Source organism: Gnatocerus cornutus, chromosome 2 (assembly GCF_029298725.1).
Source record: "Gnatocerus cornutus isolate USDA-ARS CGAHR chromosome 2, icGnaCorn1.1, whole genome shotgun sequence".
NCBI lineage: Eukaryota > Metazoa > Arthropoda > Insecta > Coleoptera > Tenebrionidae > Gnatocerus > Gnatocerus cornutus.
Window position 1 is genome coordinate 20,439,607 of NC_142234.1, and position 26,035 is coordinate 20,465,641.

General features: G+C 35.4%; 1 protein-coding gene and 1 long non-coding RNA gene across 11 annotated transcripts; both read left to right on the forward strand.

Annotated features, from left to right (window-relative positions):
• Positions 1 to 3,867: 3,867 nt before the first annotated feature.
• Positions 3,868 to 25,971, forward strand: LOC148179918 (serine/threonine-protein kinase MARK2). 10 transcript variants are annotated; one of them, XM_088031091.1, is made up of 16 exons: positions 3,868 to 3,954; positions 7,689 to 7,882; positions 16,952 to 17,185; positions 18,427 to 18,647; positions 18,696 to 18,840; positions 18,889 to 19,151; positions 19,563 to 19,743; positions 19,790 to 19,958; positions 20,020 to 20,031; positions 20,090 to 20,260; positions 20,399 to 20,543; positions 20,921 to 21,034; positions 21,759 to 21,944; positions 23,580 to 23,636; positions 24,267 to 24,541; positions 24,590 to 25,971. In XM_088031091.1, the coding sequence occupies exons 2-16, from the start codon at positions 7,727 to 7,729 to the stop codon at positions 24,646 to 24,648; spliced, it is 2,388 nt and encodes a 795-aa protein (XP_087887217.1). In that variant the 5' UTR covers positions 3,868 to 3,954; positions 7,689 to 7,726; the 3' UTR covers positions 24,649 to 25,971. The 10 variants fall into 10 exon arrangements, with proteins under 10 accessions (XP_087887217.1, XP_087887215.1, XP_087887216.1 ...); XM_088031089.1 differs by having other exon boundaries at positions 3,884 to 4,003; XM_088031090.1 differs by lacking the exon at positions 3,868 to 3,954 and adding an exon at positions 4,020 to 4,186.
• Positions 10,816 to 12,010, forward strand: LOC148179919 (uncharacterized). Its single transcript, XR_015769686.1, has 2 exons — positions 10,816 to 11,296; positions 11,852 to 12,010. It is a non-coding gene; the product is annotated as an uncharacterized LOC148179919 (long non-coding RNA).
• Positions 25,972 to 26,035: the final 64 nt, after the last annotated feature.

Here is a 26,035-nt window from a genome sequence, read left to right on the forward strand (position 1 = left end):
TACTTTTACCATATTCCAAACATTCGGTATATTACTGTTCCTTGGCCTCTATACACATCTGAGCTTTAACTGTTATTTTGGCTCAAATCTTTACTGAACTCGATTTTCAAACAAAAATTTAGTGTTTGATAATAAATAAACTTCTTGTGTTTGTTTTCTTAACGCATTTCTGCATTTCGCATTTAATATTTCCTTGGAATGCTGTGGCAGTAATTATAAATGACATTAAATATGTATAGCTGAGCCGTGGAGCTCCAAAAATTCTGGAAAAAATTTTCATCGAAATACGGTCTCCAGATTGAGTTCTTCAAAGAAAATAATAAATCTTCAATGAAAACTTTAATATTATTAGATGAGGTTTTGTACTATGTTAAATTTCTGATATCAATATTTTCGTCAACAAATAACTGAGTTATGGCTGTTTGAATTTTTGGATTGTCGCCAGAGAGCCAAATTTTTGAAGGTTCAAAACAATTCGTGCTCGATATCTCGGAAACAATTTCAGGTATTGAGATGCGGTTTGCGCCGTCGTTTTTCTCGCGATTTTTTACATAAGAAATAGTTTTTTGATTTTTCTAAAGTTGAAATTTGCAAATTTTTGCAAAAATTCATGACTAAAACTATGGCCAAACTTCTGATATCGATATCTCGTTTATTTTTTAGAGGAAACTTAAGTTATTATACATCAGTGTACGCAGAATTTTCCGCAGATTCCAAATCTGGGATTTAAATTCAGATCCGACAACAGATAACTGAGTTATGGCCGATCAAAGTTTCGGAAAGTTGATTTTCAATTTTTCTTATTTTTCGTAATTTTTAAAGTTAAATATCTCGGAAACTATTTGAGATATTGAGATGCGGTTTGCGCCATTCTTTTTCTCGGCTCATTTTACGTTAGAAAATGTTCTCAAAAGCCCAAAATTCGATAGTCGATTTTTCGCGAAAAAAAATTACGACTCAAACGATGAAAATTTTGTATTTTTTTTATTTTTGACCATAACTCGTAAACTATTTGTCCGATAGATCTCAAATTTGGCCAGTAGATAGATTTTGAGCTCCTCTTTCGACTGATGTGTAATTCAATGCTATTAAACGTCGTTTTCATTTTGAAAACATTGATTGAAAATCACCCTAAAATGATGTTTCCAAAACAGTTTTTGGCCAATACCTCGTTTATTTATTACGCAAACTCAACAAATTTGGGTCTCACTTTACGCAGAATTTTACGCTAAATTCAAAAACATAAGAATTTTTGAATTTGCGTCAACAAATAACTGAGTTATGGCCGTTTGAATTTTCGGGTTGTCGCCAGAGGGCCAAATTTTTGAAGGTTCCAAACAATTCATGCTCGATATCTCGAAAACAATTTCAGATATTGGAATGCGGTTTGCGGCATCGTTTTTCTCGCGATTTTTTACATAAGAAATAGTTTTTAGGTTTTCCAATAGTCGAAATTTGCAAATTTTCGCGAAAATTCATGACTAAAACTATGGCCAAACTTCTCATATCGATATCTCGCTTGTTTTTTAGAGTAAACTTGAGTTATTATACATCAGTGAACGCAGAATTTTACGCAGATTTCAAATCTGGGATTTAAATTCAGATCCGACAACAAATAACCGAGTTATGGCCGATCAAAGTTTCGGAAAGTTAATTTTCAATTTTTCTCATTTTTCGTAATTTTCAAAGTTAAATATCTCGGAAACTATTAGAGATATTGAGTGGCGGTTTGCGCCATCGTTTTTCTCGGCTCATTTTACGTTAGAAAAAGTGCTTAAAAGCCCAAAATTCGATAGTCGATTTTTCGCGAAAAAAAATTGCGACTCAAACGATGAAAATTTTTCATTTTTTTTATTTTTGGGCATAACTCCTAAACCGTTTGTTTGATCGATCTCAAATTGAGCCAGTAGATAGATTTCGAGCTCCTCTTTCGAATGATATATAATACAATGGTATTAAACGTCGTTTTTACATTAAAAAAAGTGATTGAAAATCACCCCAAAATGACCACTTCCAAACAGTTTTTGGTCAATGCTTTCTTTATTTCGTAGGTAAACTCAATAAATTTTGACTCATTTTACGCAGAATCTCACGCTGAATCCAAATCTGGAATTTAAATTCAGATCCGACAACAAATAACTGAGTTATGGCCGTTTGAATATTTGGGTTGTCGCCAGATGGCCAAATTTTTGAAGGTTCCAAACAATTCATGCTCGATATCTCGAAAACTATTTCCGATATTGGAATGCGGTTTGCGGCATCGTTTTTCTCGCGATTTTTTACATAAGAAATAGTTTTTAGATTTTCCAATAGTCGAAATTTGCAAATTTTCGCGAAAATTCATGACTAAAACTATGGCCAAACTTCTCATATCGATATCTCGCTTGTTTTTTTAGAGTAAACTTGAGTTATTATACATCAGTGAACGCAGAATTTTACGCATATTTCAAGTCTGGGATTTAAATTCAGATCCGACAACAAATAACCGAGTTATGGCCGATCAAAGTTATGGCCGATCATTTCGTGCTCGATATCTCGGAAATTGTCACAGATATTAAGATGCGGTTAGCGCCATCGTTTTTTTCGCAATTTTTTACATAAGAAACAGTTCTTTGATTTTTCTACAGTCAAATTTTGCAAATTTTCGCAAAAATTTATGACTAAACTATGCCAAACTTCTGATATAGATATATCGCTTATTTTTTAGAGTAAACTTAAGTTATTATACATAGTGTACGCAGAATTTTACGCAGATTCCAAATCTTTTTTGTCAGCAAATAACTGAGTTATGGCCGTTTGAATTTTTAAAGGTTAGAAATCATCGATGATCAATTTCTTGAAAACTACGACAGATTGAAAGAAACGATTTTCGCAGTTTTTCATGCAAATTTCTAATTAAGAATTCGGTCTTAAATTTTTCGAAATTAAAAAATTTAATCCATATAATAATTAAAGAAAACTGGACAAAACGGACGTATAAATTTTTAGTTTTTGGATAAGTAAGTTTCGAAGCCACTTTTATTTAATTGTAAAAAACACCTAACACACTTTGTTTAATAAAACAAACAATAAATAATAGGATTTGCGTACAGATAACATTTAGAAAGATTTCCTAGCAAAACATGAAAGGATTATTGTTGTTTGAGAGCCGTTTGGTCGCTTATAATTAGTTTTAACGCTTAATTAAATATTAAATCCATTGTTGAAACAATAATGGAGTTTATGACCAAACTACAATCAGAAATTAAATTTCATTCAGCAGCAGCCGGTAAACCTGAAATGAGAGCAAGTCTAATACTTCTTTGTCAGTTTTTTTGTGAAGTTTGAATGACAATATTTAAGCTTAATTTTTATTTACACCAGATATTCGTAAGCCTAACTTTTTTTTTATAAAAATTTTACTAAAAAAACTTTTTTTTCTGTGTGAAATCTTTTCAAATAAGTTTTTGTTATATTCAAGTAATGCCAAAAAAGTCGTCTCGTGTTAGGTGATTAACTCTTTTAATTTGCCCACACGTTCCGCCCATGGATACTAAAATACGGTAATTCAGTATTTCAGCAGTTCTTTCACAGCTCTGAAATTCACGAAAAATTAAAAAAACACACAAAGATTCCCGTTAAAAAAATTAAAGTAATGATCTAAATATAATCATCAATTTATTAATATTCATTCATGGAATAAATGAACCGTTGCATAAAATGTTCCTAACCAAGAATGCGAGAATGCCACTGTTTGATTACCCCTGTAAAGTGAAAATACAGCTACACCGTCTATGACATGCGCAGTGGTGGTCACCTTGCCAATGACGTCATAGAAATTGCTCCTTAGCCCCGACATACGTATCTCGGTTCTGGTGCAGGTTCTGTAGATGGAGCAAGTAACGGTGTGTCTGAGCTAGTTGACAGTTCAGTACCCCAGCCATCTTGTGAAATTCTAAAAGTATGCTTTTTGAGGTGTGTGTTGGTTTTATAGAATTTTAAAGTGATTGGGGTTATTTTATGGGTGAGTTGGAAAATATTCAACATGTCGTGCATTATTTTTAAGTGGTCTGGCTTTTAAAAATGGTGTAAAAGTCCCGAAGTTATGGTCGGAAACTGTGTCCCTGTCATAGCTTTCACTACATCCGCAAATTCAAGAAAATTACTGAAAAACGCCCCAAATTCTCTCTAAATCCAAAGCTATTTTGTAAGTGTACATTTTCATGTGATGGTTGTGTGTTTTTGTGGTATATTTGCATAGAAATCTAATGGTTTCAGCGCAAGACATAGAGGTCATTTTTGCCTGTTCGAACGGTTAGCCTTATTAGGCAGACCTTTGACTTTCGTATTTGTAAGAAAATCAAACTTTTACAGTTTATTTTAGTTCCGGACACCCTTTCTGGGGTGTTTTGTTTCCGACCTGTGGATTTCTCATTACTTGCTTATCGTGCTCACAGGAAGTTATCTTAATCAGTCTAGAAAGGTGTTCCAACTCTTCTTTTTAACGTAGGTATCTCTCGGTTCTCCAAGTGACTCATCGCCAATCCAAGACATGGCTTGAGGTCAATAATTTCAATCAAACTTTCAACTTCATTGTATCTTTATCGACTGCAATTTCAAATTCTTTTTTTTTACACAAGGCCACTTTATAACGTGGTTTCATGGTTATTGTGCTTTGATTTAAAACACTTTGTTTATGTTACACTTTCATAGACACGCCACTGTAACTATTGCGACAGTTTCCCAATATCCTACTGACTATTTTTACTTCCTTTTTTTATTGCCCCAAGTGTAAATGCAGCTTTACTGTGACTTTAATTGACGTTATTTGCGAATCAATCTGTCAAAAATGTGAGGTTACAGGTGAATAAAGCCCCCTTTACGTTATAATTACTAAAGAAATTTATTGCTCGCATTCACTCGCCTGTTGGCAATAATTTAGTACAATTGAAATTAATTGACATTGCTGATTAAAAATAAATTACTTCGTCTTGCTTACTGTCTTTCCACACATACTTCTTTTGATTTAAATTAATAATGAAACCTTCAATCGGCAGAATACACACTGCTATTTTTGCTTTTTGAGGTTACAACATTTTTATCGGAACTGGTTTACTTTAGTTTCTCGATATACTCTCGTTTATGTTTATTTTGACATTTCGCTACGTTAAAACTGCATTTTTGTTTGACCTAGACCTTGGGGCGAATTGTCTATCAAAACTGGGAAAAATTTCGCTCATTATTCAAATATTTACGAAACCTCTAAACTCCCCAAGGCGCGAAATAATTATATTTTTACATCTTGACACAATGAAAAAATTAGCGACTTTTTATCATGATTTATAGTTGAAGGTGCAATGGAAATATACAGTTGTACAGAAAGTTGAGAGAATGTGAACTTGTTAAAATGATAATCTCCCAATTAAACCGACTTCTCTCATTATGTCGATACCACAAAACGATTTCACGACTCACGATTCTGTTTTGGTACCGAATTTTCGTACCACGTACCAAACGAACGCGGCTATCAGTTTTAATTGTTCGTTGGTAACACTGCTACTTATTGATCTGTCAAAAGATGCAGAACTGCCAACTCATACCGAATTTTAAAGCTGCTTTAGATCTTATCTATTTACAAAATATTACGGGGGATCGAAATTTATATTTTTTTATGGTTTTATTATCCTACATTCAGGGGTTAATACCACTCAAAAATGACATACACCTGACTTCCCCTGATTTTCTCGCTGATTTCCTTGTGATTTCGTCCAACTTCCCCTAATTTCCTTTTGATTTCGTCTAACTTCCCCTGATTTCCTTGTGATTTCGTCCGAGTTCTCCTGATTTCCTTTTGATTTTGTCTAAGTTTTCCTGATTTCCTTGTAACTTTGTCTGACTTCTCCAGATTCCCAAATAATATCCTCTGATTTCCCCTGTCTTAATAATTTCCTTTGATTTTCTAGTGATTTCCTATTGACTCCCTTAATTTCCTAAAACTGAAACACCGATTTCCTAGGAAGCTTAACCCCTCGCCGTACACAAAAAAAAATTTAATGCTTATAAATCTCAGTGCAATTTTTTGCTCCATCACATTTCATTGTTTTACTCTTTCATGTTATTTAAGTTTTATTTTTTGTCCGTGTCGCCTCGGAGGTGATTTTTTATAAATTCATCGATAATTTTAACAATTACCAATTAAAAGAGTTAATATAATAGGAATCAACCTACGTTCGTGTCTAAAATTAAACCGTCGCCTGAGGTTTTTTTTGTTAATCGAACACCTGTTCTAATCGCATCAATTCCAAACCAATAAACAGTTTTCTTAAATATTCTTGTAATTCAACTTTAGAACAAAGGAGGGAAATAGGTAAAACCTGCCTCTTTGACCCAAATACTAATAATATGAGCGAACAAAGACAGCAAAGCGCGAACAGTGCAAGAAACTAAGATATAATGACGCGAATATACAGAGTGTAAAGATGGAAATCGCTTTTCCATAGTTTTTCTTTTAGAGGAGGTTTTATGAGTCAATTTTGCGTTTTTCCTGTGGCTTTCCCTCAAGGAATCCATTTATAATAGGATCTACATTCTCTAATACCATGTAAAGTGCTCGCTTAATTATAAACGTAAAAAGACAAATACCTTGATAATAATTGATATTCCTTGGTCTTAGGTTATTAACCTGCATTTTTCAAGGCTATTATTTTCGATTACTTCAATTCAAATGTGAATCACAAGTGCTCAAGGCTGTTTCTTTGTGAATCTGATGGTCAAGTTGGAGATTCATTTTCATGATGCAGACTTCTCTATTTTTTTTTATTTTAGAGACACTAAAGTTCTCTGGCTCAAACTGTTGTGTCAGATATTGTTTCCCCGTGAAACTTCGAATTGATTCGATTGCGTGTTCTGCCGTGCATTGTTTCACAGTCAGATAACTTAAACCTGCGATGGTATGTTTGTTTACATTAAGAAGATTAATTCTTATCATAATGGACGGAATGTAAAAGTTTGGGGCTAAAAGTTTCGACGGATTTAGAAATAATGCGATGTTCTTTAGACATGTTGGCCATTTATTACTGGAAAGTTAAATCTTCTGGAAAACATAGAACTTTCGTTTTATTGGAGGGTAGAGGCTGGTTTAACAACATTATGATTATTTGCGTACGTTTCTTTCCCAGGCGCTTTGTTTGCATCCATAAAACGTGGACATAATATTGATGTTAACTTTACTTATGATTTACCGGTCAGTAAAATGAGGTGATATAATTTCAGTTTATATTGTCTAAAAATAAAATGATTTTCATCTAAAAATACCTGGAGCATCGTTTTGTTTGCTTTGAATGCGTAGATTACTCTATCGAATTTATAAAATTATAATCCAAACTTTCCAACATTATATTTAGTTCGTTCGTAGATACAATGGAAGGTAATTTTTATAATGTTGAACACATCCGTTGATAAAAATGATTATCAAATCCCAACCAGGTAAACGACCTTAAAAATGTAACGTTTCCTTTCTAATTTTGCTCAAATAGGAATTGCAAAAATCGCTTTCTCCATCCAGACTCATTGCGTGATAATCTTCCTTTAATTAAACCGACAGTCGTAATAACAATGCGAGTTATAAAATGAAGTCAACCTGAGTGTAAATCCGATAGGGACTATCCCACTTTGTGTAGTTTATAGATTAATTTGTGCTTCTGTTGTAGGTAATGTGAGCTGGAAAGTTCGATAGTCAGTGGGGACAATGTCGGCAGCGATGCGCTCGACCCTTCAGACTGTCCCCGAAAGTCTGGAAGTGACCAAAAACGCCGACCCCACTAGCAGTGCCAAGACACCTGTTAAAGTTAGCTCAGATGCCAATAAGACACGTTACTACCATCCACCTTCCTCCACCAATAAGGTAAAAAGAGGCTTTGAACAACGAAGCTGCGATGGAAAGGAGTTTCAACGAATTGTATATATTTAGAGCCCCCTGGATGGTCCGTTGAAACTACACTTTCTTTAAAACTGTTTTTATTTCTATTGTATCGTTTGGTGGTGGGGCATTTGTTGCATTTGCCAATGAATCAAAATGAAATGTGCGCTTGCTGATCTTTTAAACACTCGCAACTTACGGATTATGCAGCAGAGGACACCACTGTTGTTAATTATAACACTTCTTTCTATATTTACCGACTCGGGGTAGAATATACCTATTTTTAGAAGCCCACAATAGTTATTGTGGCACGAGTGTACTAAAAATGGCTTAGATTGAATGATGTTCTTAATAAAATGCGTAAATTTGTTTTGTGTATAAAAAGATTAAGAGATAAGTTTCCGACATCTTACGTTAATTTCACATGACTGACTTCAAGGAGATAAGACACTCGCTTTTTTTACTTTGTGTAAAGAGTAAGGTGAACGACAATGATTGTTAAATATTTACGCGTAAAATTGTGTGAATGTGGAGGCAGTAAAACATTCACACAATTAAGGAGGAACTGAATACTTCGCTTAATTACAACAAAAAACTTTAACTGGATCGTCTTACATTTGTTTTTTGCCTTCTTTCTTCTCTTGAAACAGACCGCGGTGTTATCAGTTTATTGCAGGTTATTGCATGACAACGATGATAACAATTATTTCTTAAATGATAAGTGGTAACGTAAAAGAGATGTTGAGTAATTGTTATTACTTTCTCAATTTATGTGGAAAATTCTTGCAAAAGAGCAAGGAATCGATTCGAATATTTAATGGACTAAACTTGCTTTTTATATGTATTTTTCGCGACAGATTTTCGTGCTGAATTAATCTGACCTAATAAAATTCTGGCACGTGTCATGAACTTCTTCTTAATAGCAACAGATGTCTTATTTAGGTTGGATGTATTGATAGGTTTTTCATGCGATTTTACTACTATTTTATGGTTATTGTCTGTCCGTTGTGTACCTTGGTCACCTGTGTTGCAAGGCTTTTTATTTTCATTTCTGCTGGAGGATCCTGCCAATAGGTGTAGTTTTCGGTTGGTTTGCTTGATTGTGCTAAATTCATTACCAGAGGCCAAAGTTATTAAAATTATCGTTGGTAATACCGCCATGTGTTGGTAACTTTCATTTTACCACCATAAAAATCAGATTATTTTTATTTTCATTTCTGGTGGAGGATCCTGCCAATTCGCGTACCGTTGCAAGTGTCCTATTTGACAGTTATTTCTTTATTGAAGGTTGAAATCTTGATGAATTAACTTTGGAAATTTTAAGTTGGCAATGTTGGCGTTTTTGGGCTTCAATTTTACGTAATTAATTAATAAATTGTTAATTCAACTTTTGCAAATTGCAAATCTTGACATGTGTGAGAGTAGAACTGTCAAATTTTTGATGTTTTGAGTAAACGAGGCTTGTCATTTCTTAATTTGTCAAATTCAAATCATCTCTTGTTCATATGAGCACCAGAGTTACAAACATTTGACATTTTGAGGGCCACTGATGACGTAAAAAGTACTACAATCGATTAGAGTTATTGGCAGAAAAAATAATGAAGAATTATTTTAGCATTGCTCAGGGTTGCTAATCTACAAAATTCACTCCAGTCATTGCTGGAAAGTAAAATAACTAAAATTATCGCTGACAGTACTGCCATGAGTTGGTGACTTTAATTTTAGCAACATAAAAATCGAAAGCGCGAAATTTTTGATTTTCTAATAATTTTCCAAGGTTTCCACGGAAAATAATTCGATTTTTGAACTAAAATTGAGTTGTATTTATAGACTCACAGCTTATTTCGTGTCAAAAATAGCTTTCACCTCCAATCAATAAATTTGTCCCCACAGAGACAGATTGGAGGGAAATAAAAAATGAAGTCACGATTCTAGACCAAAATTTAGAGAGGCGCTCTCTTTGTTTAATTAATTACAAACTCTTTTTCGTTGCGAGTAGTTTTAATTAAATTTTGTAATTCATAAAATTTCACCTTAAGGTTAGTCCTGGAAATAAACAAGGGAGGTCAAATTAATATCTTTCAAGTTAAATGTCAAGTTGAAAGTTGAAATTAAAATGTTGTAATTTATTATTAACGGGAACTGAATTTTTGAGCTTTAGCCCTAGCAACTCTATCAATATAAACCGAGTATAAATCATTATTTTTATTGGTAAAAAATTATGCAAAAACACTTTACCCAATTAATTCGCTAACGAGGTAGCATTTGCAATACACGCAATTATAAAATATCTCCATTGCTAAATTATTTGGGGTACTAATTGTGGCGACATTGTGTTACCACCAAAACCAGAGCCGTAAATAAGTAATGAACTTGCGGGTGCGGCCATTTTGTCCAGGTACAAATCCAATCAAATCTCCCATTGTTTGACATTTTTAGATTTGATACGAAATCAGTTCGTTTTTTTCTTTGATGACTCTCATAAACCGTTTTCTATACAGTTGTGGGGAATCTAAATAAATTTGTTTGAGCAGTTTTAACGGTTTGTATTGTGTGGAATGACCACGTAAATATCCCACAATGAGTGGGAAATAGCACGTTTTCTTGACTTAACGAAAATTAAAATGTAAAGCTGGGAAGATGCAACTCCGGGCATTTTCCGGTGACATTTATGAATGACTCCGGCGTCGCCATTGATTCGTCGTGTGTCTATACGAAGAGACATGGAATTTCCAATATTTAGAGTGATTGGCTGTATAAGCCGTCTTGCGAGGGCTTCTCTGCAAGTACCTTTATTTGAACTGTTTTACTTACTCCGAGCTAGAATCTACGAAGCAGAATTTTCATGCATTGTATATTATCTTTTAACAGGATTAAAGTTAATGTCATTATACACAAACAGACGGACAAACAGATTACAACGGCTTTAATTTTCGTGCACGTCACGTCTCTTCATTTTCATTCCGCTGATATCGTGGAAGTAGTGGCCTGAAGGATGCGACTCGGTAACGTCGCTTTGTACCAACTCCTGAGGTCGCTCAAAATTACGTTTTCACAACGGAATGAAGCTCGTGCCTTTAATACCAGAGGTGTAACAGTTAAATTTTCCAAAGTGCGCGATTGGGTGCATGCGTTTCCGTTCGCAACTATCGAGGAGAACTTCCTAGAGTTTGCGTTCCGCTCGATGTTCTGCGCGAGATCAGTCAACGTTGCGGCTTCGGACATTGCGTCTGGTGCAGTCGTCGGTGCGGGGTTTGGTGTGAAAATTTGACGGTGGTGATGGTCTTAATTTGCCTGTTTTCGAGATAAATCAACACTTTTCCTTTATTTAGTTTTAAATTTAGACGCGTTATCTTTGTTGTAGTCGACAGTGTAAATTAAAGAACAATTAAAAAACAGGTAAATAATTTTGACGCAAAGTCCATCAGTACAGGGGGAATCAAAAGTTATCCTGACAAGAACACAGATCGGTATAATTTTATTTTAACTAATCGCCAATTATAAATTATGATTAACTCATTTGAATAGCGCAAGATGCGTGGATACTGTGGGTGAATGCGGTTTTCCTTGGCAGTGGAAATGGTCATTCTCAATTATTTCAGTCGGAATTTGTCGCGGAAGTAGTTCATGTAATTGAAATTGAATGATATTATTTAGACCTTGACTCATCTTAAATTCATAAGTGCTGATTGCATCATTGTGGAAAGTTTCTAATTAAGATAAAAAAGTGGTTTTTGAAATGTTAGATTCAGTTCCGCCAACTTTAAAATCGTCGATTTTCCCCCAGTGTCAATCAAAATAAATATCGCTGATAACGACGTAACAATACCAATCCACCCTACAAACTTTTTCCATTTAAAATTCTGTGAACTTGCGTCAGTACAACTTGACGATTTACCTTGTATTGATTTTTTTGCCTAAGTACCTCATAATTTATGCACCGACATTATACAGGTACCAATATCTAGCAATTTGATAAAACTAGTAAACAAATGCGGACTAACGAGCAGAGTCTAAGGCCGTCTCATCGCACGAATTTATTGCCAGTTCCGATCCGATTAGATTCCTTCTCCAAGGATGCGACACCATCCTGATTAAAATTGGTGTAACATGTTTGAAGTGTCCAGTGTTGCTGGAAATAAACTGGATGCGGCCGCTGCTATTCGACAATCGGCGGTTCGTCCACATTACAGTGTTAAAAATCAGATGATGAGGCTGTTGAGGCGATCGAAATCGGCGGCTAATCCGCCAGTTGAAAAAATCCAGCCTAAGCAGAACGGGCATTATCACCATCATAACCACCAAAATAAAGATCCGAAAGCGAGAACGGATTGTGGAATGGTTGTTAATATCGTTGAGGGGCTTCCTTTCGTTGTGGGCGCCAAAAATAAAAAGGTAAGAAACTGTTGGGAGTTGCTTCAACATGATGTCACTGAGGATGACAGCGTTGTTGATGAAACAGGTGTTTGGTGAATAACACCAGGTGACACCTTTTCTCGTTTAATTTGCAATTTTAGAAGGTTGTTGCGCTTCGGTAGTAACCCTTATTATTCGCAGGTTCTGGTTACATTTTTCTGGTAATTATAGTGGGCGGTTAGCGTGGTTACGAATAAAATAAACACAACCACGCATCTGGTTTATGTATTAGTCAGCGAAGGTCGCTAGTTTTCCTCACACATCTTTTTGTGTCCATACTTGCAAAATTGTCACCTTTTTAAGAGCGAATCCGACAAGAAATCGGTTATTTATTCTGACGTCTTTACCTTGCCTCCAGGAATTTAAATGCTACATTTTGCGTTGTATTGCATGATTATTTTTATACTACCTCATTTAAATAGAGTGTTTGAAACGGAATTTTTAATCGAGCAGGGAATCAGTGCGTGCCACTGAAATTTACTTGTGTAAAATTTATTCTTTTGTCAATATTTTTTAATTAAGAGAAGGTTTGGTTTGTAATTAACGTTACGCGGCGGATTACATTGAATGACAATCGTCTTTTATGATTATATAAAATTTTCACTGTTTATGTAAAAAATTTGGAAAGTAAAAGTAAACAATAACCTTCATATGGAGACTGCTTCAACTCATTTTTATCTCGGCTGGCAGTATTGCAACACTGAATGACAATCGTCTTTCAGTGTTTGCTTTGAGGGTAAAAAAGTAAGAGTAATTATCTAGAGGATAATACTTCTGGTTTACAGTTGACTTCCCCTGATTTCCTTGTGATTTCGTCCAAGTTCTCCTTATTTCCTTTTGATTTCGTACAACTTCCCCTGATCACATTGAGATTTCGTCCACCTCTTCTTACTTTTTGTGATTTCGTCTAAAATCCCCTGATTTCCTTGTTATTTCGTTTAACTTCCCCTGATTACCTCTTAATTGCCTCTGATGTTCTAATGATTTTCCCTGATTTTTTAGTGATATCTTAACGATTTCCCGTTTTCTAAAACCAATACACTGATTTCCCAAGGAAGTTAACCCATTGGTAATTATTTAGTTTAAAGTCTTTCCTTTTACGAGAGTTCCCACTTTAAATGTTTTTTTTTTTAAATTTAGACAAATACAAGGCGGAAAACTTTAAGGAAAATCGAGCGCAATACTTTTATCTACTGATAATTGAGTTTGGTGATCTTTGTGTACTTACGATGCGATTCTCCCAACTTTGAGTCATTTTTCTTCTATTTTAAAATTTTAAATACAAATCCAGTTTTATCAACTGTTGATTGATTATTGTAGGAGCGTCTTATTTATATTAGAAAAGTGCACATTTGCCGATCGTGCATTTTTAGCACTTTGTCAACGGCACGAAAACACGCGAAATGTGCTGATATTGTACAAACAATACAGCCAAAATGCACTCCTAGGCCACAAAACCGCCGTCTGCTTAATTTTTTTCGCGTTTTCCTGAAATAATCGTCTTTTATGCTGTTTTTACACAACGATTTTGGCACCAGTAACCACATCAATTGTGCGAGTATAATGATCTGCCACGAACTGTTATGAAAGGTTTACATAATTTTCACATTTAAAGAACGCTAATTTCTATACAAGCATGTTTTGTCAGATTGGAACAATTCACAATTGTTCTGATAATTTTCTAAATTAGCCTTGGACAAAGTATATAGAACAATAAAGAGAAAATTATATAGAGTACTCTAGGACGAATTATATCTGAAGAGCAAATAAAGCTAAATGGTTGTTTTTATTACCACGCTGTTGTTTAATCAATGTCTTTTCGGTCACAGATTTCGATTTTTAACACTTCCGCATACTCGGCGACATTAAATTAGATGTCTTAAATCGTCTCTTTAATCCCGAAAATAGCCGTTTCAAGCTGTGCCAAAAGTAATTTATTGTCTGCAATTTCCAAATTATTTCATTCGCTCGTTTTCTATATTTATCGCGATCCGACACCTGAGGCGGTGTTTATTTTCCTTATCAAAAACACCACGTTAAGATACGTCGAGTTTCTAGAACTTGATGTAAAAAAGCGGTCAAAACCTCCAACATTTTCATCGAAATTTTCGGTTGGCTGGAATCCGGGACTCGTAATTTATCGCAGATTACCGAGGGGAGGAAACCGTAGATTCTTGTTTATATTTCCAGTCGGAATAATTTCATTCATCCAATCATACAACGCGAAATATTTGTAACGTGAATTAGCCTGCACTGTAATTTAAAACTTATTGACTGCAAATTGTCCAGATGTGGGATTCGTCACTGATAAAACAAATCCTGGAATGTTTTTCCACAACAAAACATATTTTCTCGATGTGTTGCATAAAAGTCAGGCGTTTTATCGGGCTTTAATGGAAGGTATGCATAACTCGTTTTATCAGGAATATCAGGCGGAGATAATGAAACTGTAATTGTTAAACAATGCTCGGATTTTAACCTTGACAAGGACATGGTAGCTCACGTGTTTTGTATTCAGTTCTTGATAATTTGACGCTTCATTTGTCGCATCTTTAATACATCAAGACCAAAAACTAAATCATTGAATTACGCAGCGAATCTGCGAATCCATTTCGACATTTTTATCTGTTTGTCAATGAAATCGATGATCATCGGCGACTTAATCACCTTAAATTAATGCCATCTTCTGACCTTACCTTATTCACGCTTCGGAACAGATGTAATCAGATAGCATCTTGTCGTTGCGTTCTCTTTAACAGTTTTTTTATTGTGACGCAACAATTTCGTTGATTCAATTAGATTGAATAATATTGCGGGCCTAATTGCATGGTTAATACCGCATATCATGTAGGGGCAACTAAGTTGATAATAATTACGTTATGATCTCATGTTAACGTCATAAAAGTATCGCCAAACAATCAAACGCAACCTTGCCGAGCATCTGACAACTAAAGTAGATACTTGCTTATGTCGAAACATGTAACAGCTCCCGCGTTGGATTAGTCATTTCGTGTCATAAATTCAACGAATCGTGATTACTATTGTCAAGTTAATTTCCTTGTGGTGTTAAAGTGTGATGAGAAAAATTAATAATTAACGAGGTGTTTCGAGTCGTGCGATTTCAATATTCAGTTTTTTCCCCGCTTTTATTGGATGATTACGCTGGTGTTTGTTTTATCAGACAGATATATTAAATAGTGATAAGACTGATAAAAAGGAATTGCTATCCAGATTGTGGTGTCCCCTTTATGTTATTTGTGTATGTGTGGACCTGAGCTTGTGCTTTTTGTAATGCGGGCGTGTTCAGTTTAATAGCAATTACAACACATAAATTATTTACTCTTTTCATGCAGAGTTAAATAATGAGTGACATCAGCCCGAGTGATAAGAACTACGAAAATAAAGGTACAAGAGTGAGGCATTCCTGGAGTTTCAATAGTTCCGACTTCGGAATTCAACTGTTGAAAGACCGAAGAGAAAAAATAACACACGGTGGTAAATACTCTGAACGTTATAAAGAAACTTTTTCCCATCAAGTTTCCGGTGATAAAAATCTAAGTGTTTACGAACGTTTACGTAAAAAGTCGGCACCGGACCGACCGATCCAACCCATCGAAATGGAGAAAACTCCCGTTGACAAGATTAAAATCCCATCGAAAAGCACCAGCAATGCAACCAACGATTTGAATAAAACCCACAACACTTTGACTTCATACAAACAGTTTCCTGATGGGAAAACTGTCAAGTCGCCGCAGTTGGGTGGTCTCGTCCGAAAAAGGGACGTGAATATCTACACCGTCGCGGGATCACCACAGCCCCAGACGAAGAATGTGGCGCTCCAACAGATTCTGGGAGCGACCAAAACCGCGTCGCCAAAGTTGCCAAACAAGACCATCCCAGTCAACATAGTCCTGAAGGACCCCTCTGATAAAGACAACACTTTGGGGCATCTCCAACAAGTCGAAATGTTCATCAGCAAACTTAACAAGAAAGAAAAGGAAATCGAGAACTTAAAGAAGTTCGAGAATTTGGTGAAAAAAGTGAACGCCCCCCCCACAAAAGTCGCCGCTAATGTTGTTGAGAAATCGCATGATTATCTCAAATCGCAGGAACACATTCTAAATCCGATTAAGCATTGCAATGAAATCGAGGATTTGCAACGGAAAGATTTAAGTTTCATGGAAAATGTGGACGAGTCACAGTTCCAGCGAAACGGAAAGGGCAGGAAAAGCCTGACTGTCGACAGCGATAACAAGAATAAAAAGAACGTGCCGTTGGATCGAACAGCATCAGATGCTCAAAATAGGGAAGTGAAAATTAAGCCGCGCGTCCAAAAAGTAACCCGTAGTGCGACAAAGGTATTTCTGTTTATTTTTCATAAAATTATATTGTACCACGTATGTCAAACTCGTTACTACTTATTACCGAAGGTTGCAATCTTATCGGATTATCGATAACACATGATAGTTTTTATCATTCTAAAATGTAATTTCTTAAAATAATGTTTTGGGTCTCGATCCAAGACACAATACATAATCTCCTCGTCAGAATTCGAATCGTTCTTTCGTTTTTCTATTCTCTGTGTTTTTGTGTAAGACGTGGGATCTGCGAGTTTCATTTTTAATTTCCTGATTTCAGAGCAATGAAAGTTCGGTGGAATCCACACGAAGCGCCACAGCTTCCACACGAAATAGACCGAGGGTGGGAGAAGAACCAACCATAGGAAAATACAAATTACTTAAAACTATCGGAAAAGGCAACTTTGCCAAAGTTAAACTAGCAAAGCATGTTCCCACTGGGAAAGAAGTCGCCATCAAGATCATCGATAAAACACAACTTAACCCTAGCTCACTGCAGAAACTATTTAGAGAAGTAAGTCAATTTGCCTGCACTTTGAGTGTCAAATCGTTATTTAAAAGTCGCGGGTTATTTTTAGTTGTAGCTAACACTTTACTTAAACAAGTCTACATATTGACCCACTTGTATAATGAATGCAAATCACTCATTTGGGGAGCACTTTTAAATTTTTCCGTTCATTATGATCAGCACATTAATAAGATAAATTAATGTTATCTGGCCACCGCGTTCTTTATTAGAGGAAATAGCGCTAATATAACTTTAATTAGGTTTGTCAACGAACTGATATCTCGTAAACATAAATAATTATCAGATGTCTACCAAAACATCAGTTTTTGTTGTTAATCCATTAACTGTTTATTTAATCTCAGTTGTCAGAAGTGCACCATTTTTCAGAGCAACATTCAACTTTTTTTTTAAATGCAACCTACCACTTTTAGTGGAGGATTTTGATGAGTTATTTAGTAAGCTATTCAAAACTATTAACTTTTAAATTTGTGGTCATGACGTTGTCAAATTATGATTTTTTTTTCGGAAATTTTTGAAGTTGTAGTGTCTGATTTAAAAATTGACAGCACCTTTGTCTTTTGAGATATTAAGATAAAACTTGACACGTTCAATAACTAAACTGCTTTTTTTCTTGATTTAACCAGAAATTAATTTTATGCTTAAATGAAAAAAATAGACGATTTTAATTTTTAGGATTTACAATTGGCCAGAACTTGATTTTTTTAAATGGAACTCTCTGTAAATTTTTAGTGTAATGAATTCAGTTTCATATTCTCATCATTTTTTGCTATACCTAAATTGTATAATTTCTGAAATATCTCGATTTAAAAAAAAAAAACAAAATTCACAAAAAAGTTTGACATTTTTTTATTTCTATTAGATCACCAAATTTATTTATAAAAGATCCACATGAAATTGAATGTTACCATTTCAAAACATGCTTAAAAAAATTGGAAGCAAAAGAGTTAAAACACTTCTTTTTTCCGTATTTTTAGTTGGAAATAGGTGTCCAATACATAATGTTAACGCAAAATTTTATTGTACGTTTATATTATGATTATTTTTCAATTAACGTGGCAATTTTGAAATAAATTATAGGCTACTTATCTCGGAAAAAAAATTCACATCTGTTGAGCAATTTTTTTTTAGAAAAATCAAGATATCTCTGAAATGGTTCAATTTAAGTATAGCACGTTATACATAAAGTCACCCTTAATTCCTTGGTACTTAATCTCCTGTTTTTCAAGGTACGAATAATGAAAATGTTAGATCATCCCAACATAGTGAAATTATTTCAAGTAATTGAAACCGAGAAAACTTTGTACCTGGTAATGGAATACGCTTCTGGTGGTGAAGTATTCGACTATCTCGTACTCCACGGGAGGATGAAAGAAAAAGAAGCTCGATCTAAATTTAGGCAAATTGTGTCAGCGGTGCAGTACTGCCATCAAAAAAGAATAATTCACAGGTGATATTCGCACCAAATCACGAAGAGTTTACCATTTCCCTGTTTCAGAGATTTAAAGGCTGAAAACTTACTGTTGGATAGCGAAATGAACATAAAAATTGCAGACTTCGGATTCTCAAATGAATTCACGCCCGGAAATAAGTTGGATACTTTTTGTGGGAGTCCACCGTATGCAGCGCCAGAACTTTTCCAGGTACGTCTCTTCGATGGAGGGTAGTTCGGTGTTAATTTTCTTATTCAGGGTAAAAAATACGACGGACCTGAAGTCGATGTCTGGTCGCTCGGAGTGATATTATACACTTTGGTCTCAGGAAGTTTACCGTTCGACGGTTCGACGTTACGAGAGCTGCGGGAAAGGGTTTTGCGCGGAAAGTATCGCATACCTTTTTATATGAGCACGGATTGCGAGAATTTATTAAAAAAATTTCTTGTGTTAAACCCGGCCAAGCGAGCTAATCTTGAGACTATTATGAAGGACAAGTGGATGAACCAGGGGTACGTGGGGTTAGTTATAACTTTAATCGGTGTTGTTTCGATGTGAGTCTGATGAAATAACACACAGCGCTTAATTAGTCTTGTAGTTAAACTTAGAGCGTCTAGTATCAGGAAGAAGTACAGCAACAGAAGGTGTTGCTTTGCTTTCGACTGTGTTTGTTGGCATACCCACACACATCCCGATACACGATCGATAAGCGCCTCGTGCACTTAACGATTTGAGTATCGCATAACATTTATCGCACTATCGACTTAATTGAAAATGAGAAGTATGGTTGTAAAAGTTCCCTCTTCCGTAACGGTGTTACTGTTATGAACCGTAACGGGCCCGCTATTTTATTGTTTCCATAATAACGAGCAGCCCAAATTTGGTCGGTGGTGCGAACTAGTTTCAAGCTTCTCACGTTACTCTTGTTCCAGTTATGAAAACGACGAGCTGAAACCTTACGTAGAACCTGAAGCAGACATGAGCGATCCTAAGCGAATCGAAGCTTTAGTCTGCTTAGGTTTCAATAGGTACGACGTTGAAAACTCACTGGACTCGCAGAAATACGACGACGCTTACGCGACGTATCTTCTTCTGGGACGAAAGAGCACAGATGTACGTAATGGGTGCTGTTAAAACCGTTTCTTATAATGATTTCTAGCCGGAGAGCGACGGGAGTCGAAGCGGAAGTAGTTTGTCCTTAAGAAACATGGCTGGACAGCCTCCTGGTGGGGCTCCTCAGCCGACGGCGCAAAGTCCTTCCCATCGCGGTGTTCATCGTTCGATATCGGCGTCGCACACCAAGCCTAATCGAAGGGCCTCAAGTGGAGGTTAGTAATGTGAATTAACGCTTTCGTGTCTTTACTGATTCTGTCCTTTTTCTGTACTTAGGTGGCACGATAGGTTAGTACGATACTTTACCTATCGTAGAATTTTTACTTATGATTGTTTTTTTGTTTAGGTGAAACGCTGAGACCAGGACCACAACCACAAGTACCTGCAACCCAAACAAATAACCACCAGTCAGGTTTTAAAAGACAAAATACTGTGGATAGTGCTACAATTAAGGAAAATAGCGCTAGACTTAACGCTAGGCCAGCGAGTGCTCAAGCGAAAACCGCCACTGAAAATAGTAAGTCACTTGTTACAACGATACGTGTTAATATCGAGCCTTTGTGATGTTAACTTGTCTATCAAACCAATAGCTTTTACTTTTATAGCCTCCCGATCCCTTAGTGTAGTAACGCACCGTTTTATTTTTTTAAATTAGGTATACAACTTCCAAGTAAAGCTCGAACTGTATCTAAGAACACCGCGTTGTCTTTAGGAACCACAGTTGGTCGACGATCTACTATTAGTTACGATGGCAAATCGGAAAGTACAGAAAAAACCAATTTAGCTGCTGAAGTACCAAGGTGAGTTGTACTGTTTAATTTTAAACCGAAAAGTATGTTTACGTAGACTGTTAAGTTTATATTCCATCAAGTGTTAAATTGCCTAATTTATTATTACGTTGAGTGCAGATTGCTGGATTTGCTACACGTGGCAATGATACATTCATACGTAATAATACAAATTTTCAGAACTTGCATGTTTATCTTAAAAGTACTACATTGATCTCGTCTCTTTTTTTCTTACTTGACTAACGATTTTTCCAAATTGCATGCGATAGAAACTTTTTTTCGAAGAAATTCGTAGTTGCGTCTAGTTTTTTACGTTAGTTTCTTGTGATTAGAGTGAATACTGACGTAATAATGCTGTATTTATATTTCTTTACTAACCGCATGTGCAGTTCTGGTGAGAGCGGAGGCACAGGAGATACTTTACGGCCTGCGAAAGGTCATGTTAAATCTGCTTCAGTCAGTAGTAGTGGGCCAGAACCCGCTTCTGATCCGCTACGTTCTAGGTATGTTGAGTTACCCTTCCAATAGACGTTTCAAATTTCTTTTCAACAACATTTTCTTTACGAATTAACAGTGGAGGACTTCCACAATCACGAGAACTACACTTCGCCGTAAAATTAACGCATAAACTGTAATTTCCCCTTATATTTTATAAGTTTTTCCATTCAAATTGCAAAAACATTGCACTATTTTATCGCTACAGAGAAAAATAAAAATTTGTATCATTTAATGTCCATTTAGTGTTATATTCAACTGAAAATTTTTCGAAAGCGACACTTCTTGTTGGAATTGTTAATGGTTTATTGAAGAAGTGAACCCGCTGGTAATGAGTGAACTCACAGTTTCATAGTTCAACATCTAAGGGTGACCTAAGTCAAAATTACGAAAATTTTTATTTTTTTCAATGATTGTTTTCTCAGATTATGTAATTTTTGTTTTGGAATTTTGAAATAAAAGGCATTCTTCATTTGAAGCGTATATGTTTAACCAACCGATGACTCATAAATTAAAAAAACAATCTGAATTTTATTTTATTATGCGTTAATTTTGCGGCGAAGTGTACTAACCAGCATTTGTACACTGACTAATAACACGCTCTTAACATTTTACTAACAAGCGATGATTGTTTTTGCGCTTTTATTTGAAATATTAAAAAAATTACAACTGGTGCTGTGGGTTTTCCGGCGTGTTAGTTTGACAACGTTTTGAAACGTGTTGGGTTTGCAGTCGCACAAGTGCATCACCAGCGACGACCAGGCAGCCCGCATTCCCTAGAAATACGTCGTCAAGAAGTACGTTCCATTCGGGGCAAACTCGGCAGAGACCTACTTATGCGCAGGGGTCCCCAGGAGACTCGCCCCATACTCGACAATCGTTCTTCGCAAAGTTCAGTCTTCGGGGCTTTACAAAAAGGTTAGTACCAACTTTTATCGATAAGAACTTGTAAATAAAGTAAACCGTATTAATAGAATGCAAGTAAAAGGTGTTACATTATCTACAGGTTGTTGTAACTTTCCTGCTTACATGAGTGCTTTTTGTTTTGCTTCTTCATTGTATATATTCTGTTCTTGTACCATTTCACATAACGCTGGTTTTTCCATATTGTAACAAATGGTTTCGATGGTAAATAACAACCGTAAATAACATCACCACTATTTTATGTCCAAACGCACCCCCTTCTAACTCCTCTGTGCAGTCTAACAGGGTAAATAGCTGTGAAGTTGTGGTTGTTACAGTGTTACATCAGTTTATTTTGTTATCATATCATTCCACATCAACACAAGTTAATAAGTAACTCACATTTAACCAATACTTACAAGAGAACGATTTATTGTAAATTACGATATTTTTTATGGTTGTTGGGCTGTAATTGAAAATAAAGACCTGGTGACATCTCGCAGTCGCGATCGTCCTCAAATTTTGGTGTCGTTGCTATTGTGGTGGAAAAAATCAACAATACGAAATTGGTAAATTGTATAAATGTTGTTTTACAAAAGCGGAAATTGTAAATACTGTGTGTATTGTTGATGTAACGCTTGTAATAACTGTTTGGGATTTGTGTGTGCGAGTGGTTCGTCCCCTACCGGCCATATTATGATGATCAAGATTATTTCTGGTTCAGGAATTAAGGGCGTTGAGGGACGCACCACCGCATGCCCGATGTCCCACGCCTTCTGCCGCCGCATTTGGAACGGACACCACCTCGCTTCATACCTCATAGGTTACTCTTGATACTCTAGAACAAAAGTGAGGAAGTCAGTTGAGGACACTGAATGCTCCGCTAGTGTTTTGTTTAGAGTCTAATGTGTTTAATCTTTAGTCAAATTTATTTATTTCGTTTTCTTTCACTCTTTTAGCATATGTGATTCTTATTTTTAGTTCTTATGTAACATTATTGTGTGATGAATGTTAGAAAGTGCAATGCTTTTGTGGAAATATCTAGATAAAGAACAAAGTCTTTGAAAACTCTATTTTTAATATTCGATATCAAATGTTACTATGTACTGATTTTGTCCAAAATTGAATCATAGTTTGAATACTATATGTTCGTTATCTTCTTATCAGATGCATTGTTAACTGATAATTTAAGATAAGTCTAATTTAATGTTTACTCAGAGAAGTATACTTGTTATAGCCAAAGTATTCTACATTGTCTTAAGGAATTATGTAAGACTCTTTTAAAAAATTATACAGAAAATGTTTGCGAGCTTGTTTTTAATTATAGACCCAACGGCCAACACTTTGTTCTTCCCAAACAAATACAGCTTATTAACACCACGATTGCAAATCAGTTTTGTGTAAATATTTGCTAAAAAAGTTGCGGCGTCATTATTTCACTCCCTTCCAGGGATTGTTATTCTTTCGCTTCTTACTACCAAACTGTATATTTTTCTTTTTACATGGGATTAATGTACACAGATCCTACATCCTTACAGCAAACAGGACACTATGCATTCTCTAAGCGCTTCACCTATCCAAAAGTTTATATTCATTACTAATATAACTTCATCTTTGTGTTTCTTATCATTTTGATTTTGTTATTTTCAGAGCATTAGATCCCACCCAACATGTTAAATATAGCAACTCACCTTTACCTACCGTAGGGTAAGTTGACCAAGACGGATGGAAAAATTAGACACGTGAAAGTTGAGTAGCGAAAGAGCGGAATCCTGACCTTGTTTTGACACTTTCTACTTGTAGTTTTATTCCTTCTAGTGGTTTTTATTCGTTTCTGTTTTTATGTTATTGTGATCGTAATGTTCAGAGGTGAAGGTTTGTTATTTACCGAAAAAAAAAAAACGAAAACAAAACATTCAGCTTAATATTTAGTAAAGTGTTAAACAAAATAAACTAATTATTTCAGTACTAATTAGTGTGGATAAAAATCTCTTGAAGTGGCACTCCAGTCGCGTTTTGGTATCGAAATAACCGCGCAGTTAGATAAAAGTAATGATTGAAATTTTTTTATCACGCACCTCGTTTACAAATTTCGAGTTTCTTTCCAAATGGATAATGAGGTTGTTTTAGGCATAACTCTTTTATGTGTGCCGTAATGAATAAAAGATGTGCAATTTGCCTAAAAGCCCCATTTCTGTGTTTATCGGTTTGAACACTTCGTAATATTTAACATGTAACTGAAAAGGTCACCAAGAGAACTAAAGGAGTTAAAATTGTCTGAGTCCTGGTTGGATTTCCCCGCTGCGGCGATCAAGTAGTAAAACCTGTGCTTTCTAGGGCTGGTGGGGCACAAAACGACGACCAAGTAAAACCAAGATCTCTCCGATTCACGTGGTCGATGAAAACGACATCGAGCCGAGATCCAGCGGAAATCATGGCCGAAATTCGGAAAGTTCTCGACGCCAATAACTGCGATTACGAGCAGCGAGAGAGATTTCTCCTTCTTTGCGTCCACGGCGATCCCAACACGGATAGTTTAGTTCAATGGGAAATAGAAGTGTGTAAATTGCCGAGACTGTCTCTAAACGGCGTTCGGTTTAAGAGGATTTCAGGTTTGTGCATTGATGTGTTGGAATAAGGTTGTAATTTGTTTGGATTAGGTACCAGCATCGGATTTAAAAACATCGCGAGCAAGATAGCGAACGAGCTGAAACTGTGACTGCTCGTTAAGGAGCCAGAAGAGTTAGAGGAACCATCGTAATTGGAACAGTGTAGTGATTTCACACTCGATTAACATTTTCTTTTGCGAAGTTATGGTATTGACACGTACGGCTAACTAGATGTTGGCTTCCTGCTATCACCTGTAATTTAATATTTTCTCAAAACGGATACCTACGTTTAGCCTATTAATATAAAGCTTGTGATACCTGGAATTGAAGCTAAAGGGTACGAAATCTCTACACATGTAACCGCTGAGATCTCTTATTGTTTCTTAGAAGATACATAGACATTACAATGATACGCAGCAGTTATATAATGACGCTATTAAATGGTACTTGTGAAGTATTTTAACGACAAGTCATGGAGATTTCCTCATTTTGTCAGTTTTCTACATTGATCCACGCTTTTCGTTATGTAAGAATAAGTAAGTACATAGAGTTTTTTATGCGGTTCATTTAGTAACACTGTTATCCATTTAAAAGTTAGGAAAGTTGTAACATTTGCAATACAATAGCAAGTTCAGATCCGTTGTTCGAATAAATGTCAATTCTCCGACTCTCGAGCCTCATTTGAGGAACTGTGACTTTTCATCATCATCATAATTAAAAATTGTAACCAATTGACTCATTTTAGTCGTTTGTCTATAATTTTTATGTGATATGTATTTAATTTCAAATCACGAAGTCACTTTAATGGACTTTTATGGTGCAGACGCACTAAGTGTTTTTCGATTTGTAAATAATGTATGAAAGATAGGATGTATGTGATTGCTAAAAATAATTTTTAATATTATTCGTGTCCATTTTTTGCATTCTTCAGGTGTTTAATCAATTTTATACTTTAAGGATTTTTTTTAAGTTATTTATTTTTTAAGTACAGCTGTATCTACAAACTGTTTTTATGTGAAATGTAAAAATAAGTGTAATTGATTGCGCTAGGACCTGTGGAATGCAATTATAGCGGCAGAGCACATTATAACACGTTAAATCAATGAGTGTACTTAGAAAAAAACAGTCATCTACCTTCACATGTTGTGCTCCTTGCTTCTTCTGATTTCAATTCTGGTATCGTTTTACATTTCCGTTTGTTTCTGATTTGCTGCAATCTTAGAAGAAGTAAGGTTCTGTTTGATTAAATTTATAATAATACTGTAGTGATATGTAACAAAATATACCTAATTAATTGTTAGGAAAGGAGCTTAGATTAGTATGCTGTAAAGAGCATTCTTGCTTTCCATGATTACAATTTTGTTCACTGGGGATGGGCACTTTATGTTAGTGAAATGAATAATTGATCATTTATAATAAAAATAAAATTCTTACGTGCGAGTTTTCTTAAAAAAATAATCCTGTCAAAATTCAAACTTGCCTCATTTTTTTCGGACA

Coding starts and splice junctions, on each gene's coding strand:
- LOC148179918 (XM_088031081.1), top strand. CDS start 15,676: ATGAGTGACATCAGCCCGAGTGATAAGAACTACGAAAATAAAGGTACA. Junction 18,841..18,888: donor CAGCGCCAGAACTTTTCCAG/GTACGTCTCTTC, acceptor TTTCTTATTCAG/GGTAAAAAATACGACGGACC. Junction 24,542..24,589: donor TCGGTTTAAGAGGATTTCAG/GTTTGTGCATTG, acceptor TGTTTGGATTAG/GTACCAGCATCGGATTTAAA.